General features: G+C 36.4%; 1 protein-coding gene across 1 annotated transcript in view; it reads left to right on the forward strand.

The window, feature by feature from the left end:
* Positions 1-1,393: 1,393 nt before the first annotated feature.
* The window catches only part of LOC138329814 (liprin-beta-1-like), a 96,778-nt gene continuing 82,842 nt past the window's right edge, over positions 1,394-15,329 (forward strand). Inside the window, exon 1 of the mRNA XM_069277108.1 lies at positions 1,394-2,488. Coding sequence (XP_069133209.1) covers positions 1,868-2,488 — 621 coding nt within the window. The 5' untranslated portion in view covers positions 1,394-1,867. The remainder of the gene's footprint in view (positions 2,489-15,329) is intronic.

Below are 15,329 nucleotides of genomic sequence, written 5' to 3' on the forward strand. Positions count from 1 at the left end.
ATATATATATTCAGATGTAAGTGCTTTTCAGTTGGAGAAATTGTAGACTGTTTTAATTGGTCTGATGAAATTAGCTGCAGGATATCTCCTTAAGTAATTGTGCACGACAAATCGGAGGAACATCTTTAACAACTCGTACCTGTATTTGTATTCATTATCTCCTGTAAAACACGGACTTTAAATTACATTAATACTGCTAGCTTCGATACAGAAAAAATTTATCTACCTGATTTCAGTCAACGTTGTGCATCTTGTGAAAGTATACTAATTAAGAAAACTTGAAGATTGGTAAAGTACTGGTGTCCTAATTAATATTGTGGAAGGAGACTTAATTATTATTGAAAGCAATCAGTATCCATGGCAACTCAGCATGTCTTACTCCCTACAGATTAAAGACTCACTCATTTTAATATAGATTGCTTTGAGATATGTTTTAGTCATCATCAAAAAACGACTGATGCTTGCAGCAATACACAGAATCTTACCAGTTTACATCTGAAAATCAAAACAAGCTTTAAAATTAGAGTGTCACCTAACGCTGAATTATCGTGGCATCTTTTACATGTTTACTAAAAATATCTGAAGCAGATTGGAACCGCATAATCTACATGTTAAATGTGTGCCTTCTCATGGCGGAACTTTTCATGTGTGAGAATTTGTTATATGGTGTGTATTAATATTGTATGTGTCTGCAGACATTGGAAAGTTATATCGTGTTGTAACGACCCCGTAGTAACGACGACAGTGACGGTCCTCATCACTGGCCAGTTGGATTCCGCTGTCTTTCTGTGCGGGTTGGTGTAACATCATCAACCACAATCACCTTGTTTTATGAGACTATATTGTGAGGGTTTATGTAACACTGACGAGAGATATATATATACACTTCCCTGGATCCAGAGCTGCTAAAGATTCTTACAGGAAGTCTCGGAAAATTAGTCAATTACGCTGTACGTGTTCGGAATGTTCTGACATTTGGCCCAATTTATAATAGGCTATGATTTGGACTTAACCTCATCTGTTAAACAAGACACCATAATACTAAAAAAATCTAAATTCTTGATAGGTAATATATACTACAAAGTGATAGAACAATCTTTTTTTAATCTAAATTCTTCCAATTTTTTTGGGCCATAAAATGAAAATGATCACTTTCTATTAGAGATAATTCTTTTAATGTTTTAGATAAGAGAAATACCATTGATATTGTTACGAAGTGGAGCTGATATAAAAGCATATAGTGTGAGTTCTATCTGTAACGTACTGGAAATTAAAGAGTTGCTGTGATTCCTCATCATAGGGTAATCAACGGCATTTCTCGTGTGTTATTATACCTTAAACTGGCCAGAGATGAGAGGATGATTCTCTTTGACAGTTTCATCGCTGTTTTGATGTGACTAACAGATGAAAGGAATTACTGGTGGTGAATGTATTCCATTTAGTTGTACGTTATTCCGGAGGAGTCCCCATTTTATGTGTAGGCTTAACAGGAGACAGTCCAGAGATGTAGTAGCACCTATTGGAACTGTATGTATGTTACAATGCTTTTAAAGATAAACATACAGCAGTCTTTCTGTACTGCTGGGAGCTGGGGGTTTTATATATCTATAGGTATAGAAACAAATGTGACCAAGCATGGAGGTACCGATAGAAAATAAATAGTGAATGTAGGTGATATCCAGCCAAAACAGATGGATTTCTACAGGAAATGGTTTGTATAGGAAACAGGAGAATGGTGTAGCTTGTGTATGGTTAAAGCTGTCTGCTGAGATTCTCCACTCAATTGTATTTATGATTGGCGAGGGGAAACTTTGGATTTTCTCTGCATCTCTCACAGATTAGGTGATGAAAGGTAGGAGTTATATGGATGGACATTGTGTACATCTTCATGAGAGCTCACACCAGTGCAGGGCCAGCTGAGCCTAGTGGGGATTACTGTTCAGCTGTGGCCGGGCGGCAGTCGACTCCGTCAGGGGGTGGACAGGGGACAGTTCAGGATTCTAGTCCCCGTGTCATCAGACAAAATGGTTACCATGGTGATAAAGAGGTGGAAGGATTGAGCAGGGATATATACAGGAGATCAGCTCCTGTGTTTGCATCCTCTGAGGAAATGTCAAACGGTCAGTCCAACAGAGCCTTGACCGGGCGTGTGATTCGTAGGTACCAAGGGGCACAAAGCCTCAATTTGGATTCTACCCCGTCCTCCCCGGACTCTCCGGGAGATACGTGTGGATGTAGGATACCTGGAATGAGGTCAGACAGGGTACATCCGGCTGGTGGCAGTACCCTGAGTCCAGCTAGGGTCAGTTTCCAGGACCCTACACGATTAACTGTGCGTCACAAGGATCAGCGATCCTCCCATGAACAGAGGAGGTACAGGAGGGCGGAGACCGTATGTACCGCCCGGCCCCACACCATGGCTGACTACAGCCAATACTCGGAGTACCTGTACTACTACCAAACACTGCCTAGGAACCAGTCCCGAGGGGTAAGTCTTCACAGTGACCAATCAGAGACTAAATGGGGCTATGACCATGTGGCTTGTGGGGAGGTTTTTTTTTTATGTGCTGGGGTGGCGGTGTGTGTGTGGGGGGGGGAGGGGTTGGTTATGAGGCTGCCAGGTATCTCTATATTGAAAATAATTAGAGTATAAACTAATAGGGGTGTGTTGTGAATAAGGATTTGAACCGGAAATAGCAGACAGATGTGGTATAGGGTGGGTTCATACTTACATAACATAAGGTAACAGGGGTGTTGTGAATATTAATTTGATATGAAAGGAATAGATTATTAGACACTCAGAGGTAATAGGTATGTGTTGTTGGTTGGAGGGAGTATTAATTTATTAACTAAAGGGAGTACACTTTATTGACTGTATACATGTTGATACAATCAATTGCAGGAGTATTCATTGACTGGCATGTCCTATGTGTGTCAGGACATTAGTGTGCATTACTGGTGATAGTAATATGGGGCAATGTAATAGATATTATCTAAAGAATTATACACAGGGGGAGATTGGATTGGAACAGTTGAATCATAGAATCTATAAGAGGGTTGGCAAAGGGATGATATGACATCACAGGGTATAGTGTAATTAATATCTGTAGGTTGAGATGGAGATGTGGATTAGAGGTAAGGGGCAGAGGTAAGGGGTTAAGGGGGGTAAGGGGCAGGGGTTAGGGGTTAGGGGTAAGGAATAAGGGGTAAGGGCTAGGATAAGGGGTAGGAATAAGGAATTAGGGGTAGGGGTAAGCTAGGGGTAGGCAAAATAACACTGATGGGTAGGCTATAGGCCTGGGGGGGGGAGGGGGTGCAAGAAGATATTATAGTTGGTGTCAAATTGTATATATTCCTGTCATGTTTCTGTCCGTATATATTGTAGGCATACCTCACTCATCCCACGTTACAATTGATAATTATAGATCAGGGCAAGATAGTCACATGTTTACTAAAGTATCATAATAACTCGGCTGCTAGACTAAAAGCAGGGTATGTTGAATTTTGTTGTGGAGATGAAGGTGGGGGGCGGGTGGATTGTTGGTGTTGGATAGAAGTATGGAGAGACTTTATAAGGTACTGGGACAAGGTGGATAGAGGACTCAACTTACTGGCACAATCACCAGTGAAAACTAGAGCAGACATAAAAAACAATAAATATGAACTATATACTCAGCCATAAGACTGGTGGAGATAACAGTGAATGTATATATAATACCCTAACCTACACGTACACGATGGATGGGGATGGATGGAGGGGTGCCAAGCAGGCTCAGATGACGGGTGGTGTTCATCGTTCTGATGTTTTACAAATGATTTGGCAATCTTGCTTTTACTAGGGTAGGTACAATGGGTCTACAGTGTGTCTCCCCCATCAGTTAGTGTTTTACTGGTAATCCAATAAATAATAGACTCCGTAGTGATAAGATGGCACCGTAAATGTTACAGTTATTAGGTTTAAGCTCTGTCAGCTTGATAATGTCCTACCACGTATATCAGATATGTTGTTTTTTTTATAGTCAAACACGTCAAAGTTCTGTCAGCTTAATAAAGCCAGCCTCGTATATAAATATGTTGTTTATTTTACTATTGCAGTCAAACCTGTCTATTCTATAAAGACTACTAAAGGGACAAAGAAATAATATCTTTGTTGCCAAGTGATCTATATACACAGGTCATATTGTGTTGATATTACCGGGTAACCATTTGGGACATCAAGAAAGTGGTCTGATTAAGCAGGTGGTCTTAATACAGAGTTGGTCGCTAAGACAGGTTTGATTATATCTGTGATTTGTTTTGTGAAGTCTTCAATGTTCTTGATATTTATTTGCAAGGAATATACATGTCTTGATCTTGACATCCATTTTGTTGGCCCTTTCACATGGAAAAAACCTTAAAGAAAAATTACCTTTATTTTCAAACTTTAGAATCTTATCTTATTTGAAGTAATAAATTACTTCAAACTTTCTGTTTGAGAAATATACTGGAAATTGATTGATTCAGTGAGGTTAATTGTAGTTTTCATGGAGATGAATACAAGCAATAATAATATATATACAGCATATACAACTATATATTGTGTATATCTAACTGGTATATACACTAGTTATCTTATTCCATTTCAACAATGAATGTCCCCACCCTTCTACCTACAAAGTACAAAGCCATTGCACATTCCAAACTGAGAGGAAAGTGTGCACTTGAGAAAACATGGTGTGTAACTAAGCAACATATACACAATTTATATAGGGCTTGTCAGCTGTAGGTGCTGTATATATAGAGTACAGGCCTGTAGGCGGGGAGGACCCCCTCCCCAGCTCTACCCCCTCCTCCTCTCCCCTTGCTACTCAGAAATCATCACTATGTTTATTATGCTAAGTCCACTTTTGTTATTCATGCTAAAAATGCAGCCAATTTGTCTGAGAACAGCAGTGAGCCTGCTAATTTGTGTTATGGGTGCGGATGAACTCGTTCACCTGCTAATTACTTACACTGTACAGGTGTTTCCCCTGATTATTTCATTACAGATGTACTGTGCTTGTCATCAACCACAAAGTCATGTTTACTAAGTACAGAACAAATGGTAAACAAAATGTCATATTTACTATAGTTTTTGGTACAGAACAAATGGTAAACAAATGTCATTTAACTATAGATTTTGGTACAGAACAAATGGTAAACAAATGTCATATTAACTCTAGTTTTTGGTACAGAAACAAATGTAAAAATGTCAATGTATTAACTCTAGTTTTTGGTACAGAACAAATGGTAAACAAATGTCATATTAACTCTAGTTTTTGGTACAGAACAAATGGTAAACAAAATGTCATATTAACTCTAGTTTTTGGTACACTGATGATACAAAGGTGATGTAAACTGTCAGTTATATCCAGTGTTAAATTATCATACAGATGTTTCACCTGCTTAGCATAAGGTTTTCATACAGGTGTTTATTTGCTCACTTGTCATACAGGTGTTTACTTACTTGTAAACTTACTTGTCATACAGGTGTTTTACCTGCTCACTTGTCATACAGGTTTACTGTTGTACCTGCTCACTTGTCATACAGGTGTTTACCTGCTCATGTGTCATACAGGTGTTGTACTGCTCACTTGTCATACAGGTTTTTACCTGTTTACTTGCAATACAGGTGTTTTACTTTTACTTGTCATACAGGTGTTTTACCTGCTCAATTGTCATACAGGTGTTTTTACTCACTTGTCATACAGGTGTTTTACATGCTCACTTGTCATACAGGTGTTTTACTGCTCATTGTCATAAGGTGTTTATGTACTTCTTTTTTCTCTTGTCATACAGGTGTTTTACCTGCTCAATTGTCATACAGGTGTTTTACATTACTTGCATACAGTGTTTTACCTGTTTACTTGTCATACAGGTTATTTACCTTTTTACTTGTCATACAGGTGTTTTACCTTTTTACTTGTCATACAGGTGTTTTACCTATTTACTTGCCATACAGGTGTTTTACCTTTTTACTTTTCATACAGGTGTTTTACCTGCTCAATTGTCATACAGGTGTTTTACCTGCTCACTTGTCATACAGGTGTTTTACCTGTTTACTTTTCATACAGGTGTTTTACCTGCTCAATTGTCATACAGGTGTTTTACATGCTCACTTGTCATACAGGTGTTTTACCTGTTTATTTTTCATACAGGTGTTTTACCTGCTCAATTGTCATACAGGTGTTTTACCTTTTTACTTTTCATACAGGTGTTTTACCTGCTCATTTGTCACACAGGTGTTTTACATGCTTACTCGTCATACAGGTGTTTTACCTATTTACTTGTCATACATGTGTTTTACCTTTTTTACTTGTCATACAGGTGTTTTACCTGCGCAATTGTCATACAGGTGTTTTACCTGCTCACTTGTCATACAGGTGTTTTACCTATTTACTTGCCATACAGGTGTTTTACCTTTTTACTTGTCATACAGGTGTTTTACCTGCTCAATTGTCATACAGGTGTTTTACATGCTTACTTGTCATACAGGTGTTTTACCTTTTTACTTGTCATACAGGTGTTTTACCTGCTCAATTGTCATACAGGTGTTTTACCTTTTACTTGTCATACAGGTGTTTTACCTGCTCACTTGTCATACAGGTGTTTTACCTGCATGCTCACATGTCATACAGGTGTTTTACCTGTTCACATGCCATACAAGTGTTTTTGATTTGTATCATTTTGCAAACGATTTATCTATTTTTACCTCACATGTCGGACGTGGAAAATATATATATAACTTAGAACAGCATACCATTTTAAAGATTGTACATGCCACTCTTAATTATTATCAAATCAATGAAAATTTCTTTGGAAACTGAATTCAGAAATCAAGTTCCTGTTTTCATTTAACACATTAGGATTTTATTTGATTTCATAGTTGATGTGAACAAATGTGAATATAAATTTCCAAGAACCAAAAGTTGGCTTGCCTGTAACCAGGAAATGCTTTAGGAAGAGTGAATAATTGTGTTTTTTAATCAAGTCTGTACAGTAAAGGATAGAGATGTGCCGTAAAGATATGTTAAATTCAAATGTCAGGTTTAAAAAACAATTAATTATGAATTCTAAATTAGAGAAAGACAAATGAAATGAAAATAAAATCAATTTAAAAACTTGTCTGCTTGTAATAAAATTGTTTTGGAAAAACTCAAATCTTCATTATAGTTGAAGTTGAAAAGAGAATTGGTTATGCATGACAGCAAATTGTTGTGTTGATCCTGCGCACTTTCTGCACACTTAATATGATGAAAGTTAATTACATGCAACTGTCTTCATGGAATTCGTGCCAATGTTATGAAGAGGTAATCAAATTTAAGACAGTAAAATTAATTAATGATGACCCATTACAGGATTCAATTGAAATTCTTGAGAGATAATTACTGCTAATGGTTGGCCTAGTCTGAAAAACATGAGGGTTTTCAAGACAGTTTTGTAATTATTTCTGAAACACTTCGTCTAAGGAGAACCGATCAGAGATAGTCTAATCTTAGAAGTTGGATATGTCTGTATTTCCTATTATTGTATGTATCTCGCTTAGATTGGACTAGTTTCATTATCACACCATTTTGTATGAATTAAGTCTAATCGATATGATGATACAACATGGATGATATTTGTATAAACTAATTAAAGCTGCACCACAATGTCACTGGGACTGTGACCTCAAGGTCAAAGGTCAAAAGAGGCAAATTTCCGGCAAAAATGTAACATTTTGAAAAAAACCTTCTGAACTGCAATCTGATTAAAATCATATCTTGATATCCACGCTGCTCTGATGTCCCGGTAGACCTACTCTCTGTTACTGGAAATGGATATCAAAATATGACGTTAATGAGATTGCTTTTAACTGTTTAGAATTTCATAAAGAAACTTGAAGGATATCTCTATTGCCTGATACCAATGTGATATGCACTGCTATCATGATTCCACAAATTTCTTAATACTGTTTTGTTAACGACTCCTTGAAAATTGTGAAAATCTCAAAAATGTCCCGTGCCTTTTTTCAGCCCAAATCATCTCTGATACCATTGAAGATTTGGTGATGAAACGTTGACCTAGATCTAGCTTACAAAGGGTGCTCATGATTTTATTTCCAAACTCCTCTGTGTTTTAGTTGTCTAACTTTAGTTTGACTTTGTTTTATTTTTGTTACTATTTTGGAGAGGCAGGTAAGGCTACGTATTGGTGGAGAAATTAAAGCTAGAAAAATATACGAAATGTCACTGAGCTATTCAGTGCCTGGTGATTTCCTCATATTAACTTTGATTTTCACTCATTCATCCCTGAATATACATTTAGACTCTTCTAAGTCAAAGATTAGCCCAGTCCATTATGAAATTTCAGACGTAAATTAGTTAAAATATTGATTAGGAGATGAAGAGTTAGTTGTACACCTTAGCTTGCCCTCAAACTCCTCCCCCACCTGACCATCTAGACACACACTATGAAACTTATATCTTATTTAGATTTAGGTATCAAATATATTTTCAATTTTACCAGGGTATAAATGAACGTTCAAGGCAAATAAAGCTTACTCTGAAGACCATTCACACAAACACATAATAGATATATTGATAAATTCAATTCTCATCAGCTTTCATAGACTTACATGAAATACAAGTGTATAGCCACTAATTGATTAACACCAGTTTCAATAAACTGTATCATAATTTTTTCATGTATAAATGTTCATTAATTGATAATTTTCTTAACAAGGACATAGATGAGGCTTAAACTTATTTTATTTGAATCACTTCCAAAGAAAACTTTGGATCCTAAAATACTATTTTGCGTTTGACTATTACAGAGTTATCTGCCCTTCCAGTTTGGTATTAATTGTTACATCATGTTTTTGTTAGTATAACGTCACATTTTCAGGGAAAACAATATCATTTTTGCTCACAAAATGGTGACGTCACAATCGATACCTACCCACAAGGGCAGATAACTCTGTAATATGTAAAAACGGAATATCAGCTTCTTAGAAAGGCACCAAGCTACAATCACAGAAAAGTTGTAGAAAATTAACCCATAAAACAACCTAAATCCTTGTATGTCTGAGTAATTCTGAAGTCCAAATCACTCCACAAATATCAGGTGGATACAGTCAAACTAGATCTGGTGATACAGGTGGAACTCTCCTGTAGATGGACAGATTGCCAGATGGAAAAATATATCATTTCTACCTCTAATCTCACTCAGATCGCCTTTGTCACTCATCAGTCAAAAATGCTTTGCCTTCATTTCCACAAAATTGTATACCAAGATAAGGATTGGACAATAGGTACCAGCTGAGTAAGTTATTTAAAAGTCTTATGCTTTTTTAAAGCATCAGTACCCGGGTAATATGTATTTTGTAACAAGAAAGAAAGTCCCGAAAATTTTTTTTTTTTCCCAACAGAAAAAATGTTGTTTTTTCTTAAAAACACAAAAACATTCTGCTCGAACAACAGACTATAATCAATCAATATACATGTTATACCTCATGCTTATAACAGTGTCTGTCATTAGTTGAAACACATCACATGACAGGGGAATAAAACATCGTATTTCCCTCAGGGAAATAAACAACGGAAACAAACATCTTATTTCCCCTTCCAATTGTAAACCAATGACAAATGAAGAGTAAAACTTCATTTTTACTTATATCAAGGTTAAGTAATATTTAACCCAGATTGGCAAATCATGAATTTTCTGTATAATCAACAATTTTTGTCCCTGATTGGAGTGTGATATGAAGGTGCATTTACCCTCAGATGTAATATTTCCCTCAGGCAGATGTCAGAAGTTTTGAAATTGCAGTTTGGAAGCTACTTCCTTCTGTAAAAGGATGTAGAAATATTTTCATGTGATATATATTGGCACAAAAGAGTACTAAGGTATGCATGGAAATTACCTCCCCTAGTACAGAGATTTATCTCCCTTTGTTATAATGACATATCTTAATATAGACACATATAAAAAATGTTTTCCTTCTGAGTTTAAAAACATACAATAGGATTAAAATTTAAGAATTAGAAGACAACATTCTTTTTCGTGATCAATACCGTAATTCAATACAGTTACCATTTTCTGTCTTCTTGATGACGTTGAAATTGTGATCAATAAATTCTGAGAAAGAAGTAATCTGCTATGGATGCTTAACAGTGCAGGTATGATAATATTCTGTACTTGTAATGGCCCATCTTCATGTAAATCATAGAAATTAGAGAAATCACTACACCTGTTCAGTGGGAAGGCAGGCGATACAAGCTACCAATCCCACACGGTTTTAATGTGTTAAATGTGTTAACATCAGTTTTATATTATGAATTTGATGTTAAATGAGATACAACAGGACGTGTGGGAGCTTAGATTTACGTTTATCTTTCCAGTAGAAACCAATCAATGTTCAATACTGAATTAATGAGTTTAACTAAGCTGGTTGTAGTTTCAGTTTGACATGCTGTTTGATTGTCTCCCCTTAGCTGACATTAAAACCAGGTTTGACCAAATTGTCATTGTAAAATTCAATTCTTTTATCAAAACTTACTGCAAATGTATTTTAACTGATATCTGGACTGAAGAATGGGAAGGTCAAAGAGCTAATTATGCAATACTGTGGTGTTCGTGTCCATTGTCCGTCTGTCAACATTTCACCAAATTGACTTCTTGAAAACGGCTGATTTATTTCATTTCATTACATTGAAAACACATGGTGCTGTAATGCATGCTGAAATGTTAACTGCTATAAAATTGATGATATTTTGATTTATCATTGCCAATGACTATTGAACTGAAAACTGAAATTACTTAGATATTTGATTCAGATATGAGAAATATTATTTATATGTTGTGAAATATCACACATTGATATGGAACCAGTTACAGTCTGATTTACCTATAGTAATGAATTGGAGATATGTATGAGATATAGACATATCGGTGAACATAAACTTGAGGACATAGAATACATTATTAACAAGTGTCACATTATATAAGGATTCTATCACCTTGTGTAGCTAAGGTTACAATACAATCTCTAGAGGTTTGGAAAAAAAAATCAATTAATTTCAAAAATACTGTAATTGATCAATAGAAAATGGATACATAAAAAAACCTGGAGGACATGGAAAATATTGATGGGTTATAACCTCTCTACTTTATCAACAGTGCCATGTGATTGGCGCCACATGATCGGTATGTGTAGGTCTTATATATAAATGTCAGATACCATAGGAAGCAGAATTGAAATTTAGCATTTGGATGAGATCATTTCATTTTCCTTCTCTTCATGTGATTCTTTTGCAGGTTCATCAATAACTACATAAGGGATTATATGTCGTTTGGGACAATTTTGTGAGGATTAAGTCATTCACCCCTTTAGACAAATTTAGGCTCTTCTAAATCAAAGACTAGACCAGTCCATTATGAAATTTCAGGGGTGAATGAGTTAAAACTTTTTGTCTCACCTTTTGGAGGCCATATAGTAAAGATAGCTATTGACAAGTGTTTAGATGTTTTGCATATTACCACTAGGCCTCTACCTCTGGGTTTCAAATTTAACACTCGTGAGAGAAGTTTCTAGGGGGTAACTGACCATTGCTTAGTGTTCTCTGGCTTAATTTATTTCTTAAACCAGGCAATGTCCTTGAATGTCTCTTGGTGTTAATTGGACATAAAACAAATAAACAAATCTTTGAAATGAGCCTTACATTTTATTACCCGTTATCCTGACACTGTGACATTCATCTTTGCTATAAAGTCACATTTTGAAGTTTTAGTGTCATCCATTCCAATTGAATCAAACTACACCATTACAATCAATTTTAGAGAAATTAATTTTAGAGATTTTTGTGTGGGGATTTTAGTATTTGAAGTTAAGTTATTTTATGTGTTTTTCATATCTGCTTCTATTAAGAAATTGCATTACAGGTGTTACTCTGTACATTTCACTGAATTATGGAGAAACTTTATTATTTTATGATGGGGAATTCTCAAAATTCTCATTTTCAGATCAGTTTTCAAAGCAATATATTGATATTCATTTGAATCGAAATCTTGTAAATGCTGGTATCAATATATTGTGTGCATTTATATAAACGAACGATTCAAATGGTTTGTTTTGTAAAGTGACCAGATCCGAAATTTTACATTTGTCATTGAAATGTTTTCTTTGTGAGAAAGCAAGACAGAAAATATTGATATTAGATGAAAATGCATGCTATTTGTATGGGTGAAAAAATGCAAGCATTTTCCATTAGATTGGTGTTATACCAATTCAGTACTCAGGTACAAATCTAAAGGAACATATATACTACAATGTTATGTGTATTTTTCATCAGCTATCCCTATGAATACTCTGAGCTCCTCAAGGGGAATAGATCCTTGATTACCCTGGTGAATTATAATATTGCAGGCCCTCTCTGCCTCTTGTTCCTCAGCATTCCCATACACTAGCTGTCTTTCAGCTGTACAGGGTTTATGTACCTATATAACACACTGGCAATGCCTCAAATTAAATGCCAAATATTTGTATACTAAAGAACAATAATTTATCTACAGCTGACCCTCGCCTACCCCAGCAATAATAATGATATAGACAGTGTGTATGTAAAGGGAGATAACTCCCTGTAATGGTGATTCTGGCTCCACTCCCTGACTTTATGATATCTGGTAGTATCATCAGCACAGTCAGTAAATCCTCCTGTTCATTAACATAAGGGTAATGTCTGGTGTAGAGTTTTTTTTCCACAGGAAAAGGTAATAACATTCTTCCTGTCCTTACCCCGTCTCACTACACAGATATCCTAAAAGTGGTGGTTATAAGTCGGAGTCGCACTACTAAAACTCTATTAACAGTCAGTATGGTGGGGCAATTTATACAATTTATATTCGTCTGTCTATTTACTAATGGTATTTTCTACTACTGGGCATATACATTTGAAGAGGATTTCCTAAAGTCTCTGCTAGTTTGTATCAAAGTTATTTTTAAGTCAATCGGGTGAATTGTAATTTGTGATTGCTCAGTGATTGTCAGATAAGCATAAATTTATTAAGTAAAATCCAAATATGTAATTTCGTAAGGGATGATAAAAAAATCATGTTTCAGAAGCAAATCTTTATATGTCTTAGTAATTAAAAAAATGTCTACCCCACTCACTTAAATTGCAAAAATCATGTTGAAATTATATGCCTGTGTCAATAAACCTGAATCAAAGTGTGTTTTCTTTTTTCCTCCAAAGAAAAACATTGAGGCTGTTTTTTCATCATTGCCTTCTCATACTGTATTTTTTAAGTACATTTCATCGGTTAAACTGACAGATGATAATGTCATATAAAATCATGATTTTATCTTTTCCGTCTGAGGTGTGTAGTAACCTTGATGTGATAGCGACCCACATGTTAAATCATCGTTATAACAGAGATGTGTGTTTTTGCAGTACCCTGCGTTATATATATATATACTCCGGTCTGGACGTGGCGTTTTAGAGTTACATAGTCCTATAATAGAGACATCACTTCAGACACACGCTGTGTATCCTTCGATTTATAGTTTCCTACCAAGTTGTGAATATAAACAGGACATGCAATCAGCTAAAAATATCTACACATCATGTCTATTTCAATGCCATAGGGAGTTGTATTTTAGCCTGGCGACTGATTCATGTGACGTCATATCGGAAACAGCTGGTCCGTCATGACATTAGACGGCTACACAGCTAGGGAACATTACCAGGATAGGGTCATTTACTTCTGTGCTTTATCATTTCCCAGATTCTTATTCAAAAGTGCACACAGGCAGTAATGTTGGGGTTGCGTTGGTGCACAGATGCAGTAATTTTTTTTTGTGCACACATGCGGTAGTTATTTTCTTTTTTGTGTTGGTGCACACATGCAGTAAATTTTTTTTGTGTTGGTGCACATATGCAGTAATTAATTAATTGTTTTTTGCGTTGGTGCACACATGCAGTAATTTATTTTGTTTTGGTGCACACATGCGGTAGTTATTTTCTTTTTTGTGTTGGTGCACCCATGCAGTAATTATTTTTTTTTGCGTTGATTCACACATGCAGTAATTAGTTGGGTTTTTTTTTGCGATGGTGCACACATGCAGTAATTTTATTTTTTTTTGCGTTGGTGCACACATGCAGTAATTAATTTTCTTTTTGCGTTGGTACACACATGCAGTAATAAAGTTTGTTTTTGCGTTGGTACACACATGCAGTAATTAATTTTGTTTTTGTGTTGGTACACACATGCAGTAATTAATTTTGTTTTTGTGTTGGTACACACATGTAGTAATTAATTTTTTCTCCCTCGCCTTGAAATAGGAGTAACACATAGTATTTGGTTTGGTCTGATTAGTTAAATGTCCTATTAACAGCCAAGGTCATTTAAGGACACGTCAGGTTTTTATGGTGGAGGAAAGTCGGAGTACCTAGAGAAAAACCAGCAATCATTTCCTTGCAAATAACCCACATGGGATCCCCACTCATGATCAAGAGGTGGAGGGCTTGTGGGAATATCTCTTAAAACCAATCTGAAAACACCGACTTTATTACAGTGGTATTCATGTTTATCCTCTCCTGTCGTCATGTCTATCCCCTCCTGTTGTCATGTATATCCTGTCATCATGTGTATTCCCTCCTGTCGTCATGTCTATCCCTTCCTGTTGTCATGACTATCCCGTCCTGTCGTCATGTCTATCCCCTCCTGTTGTCATGTATATCCTGTCATCATGTGTATTCCCTCCTGTCGTCATGTCTATCCCTTCCTGTTGTCATGTCTATCCCTTCCTGTTGTCATGACTATCCCGTCCTGTCGTCATGTCTATCCTGTCCTGTCATCATGTCTATCCTGTCATCATGTGTATTCCCTCCTGTCGTCATGTCTATCCCTTCCTGTTGTCATGACTATCCCGTCCTGTCGTCATGTCTATCCCGTCCTGTCATCATGTCTATCCTGTCATCATGTGTATCCCCTCCTGTCGTCATGTCTATCCCCTCCTGTCGTCATGTCTATCCCGTCCTGTCGTCATGTCTATCCCGTCCTGTCGTCATGTCTATCCCGTCCTGTCGTCATGTCTATCCCCTCCTGTCGTCATGTCTATCCTGTCCTGTCGTCATGTCTATCCTGTCCTGTCGTCATGTGTATCCCCTCCTGTCGTCATGTCTATCCCGTCCTGTTGTCATGTCTATCCCTTCCTGTTGTCATGACTATCCCGTCCTGTTGTCATGTCTATCCTGTCCTGTCGTCATGTGTATCCCCTCCTGTCGTCATGTCTATCCCTTCCTGTTGTCATGTCTATCCCTTCCTGTTGT

Source organism: Argopecten irradians, chromosome 8 (assembly GCF_041381155.1).
Source record: "Argopecten irradians isolate NY chromosome 8, Ai_NY, whole genome shotgun sequence".
Lineage (NCBI taxonomy): Eukaryota > Metazoa > Mollusca > Bivalvia > Pectinida > Pectinidae > Argopecten > Argopecten irradians.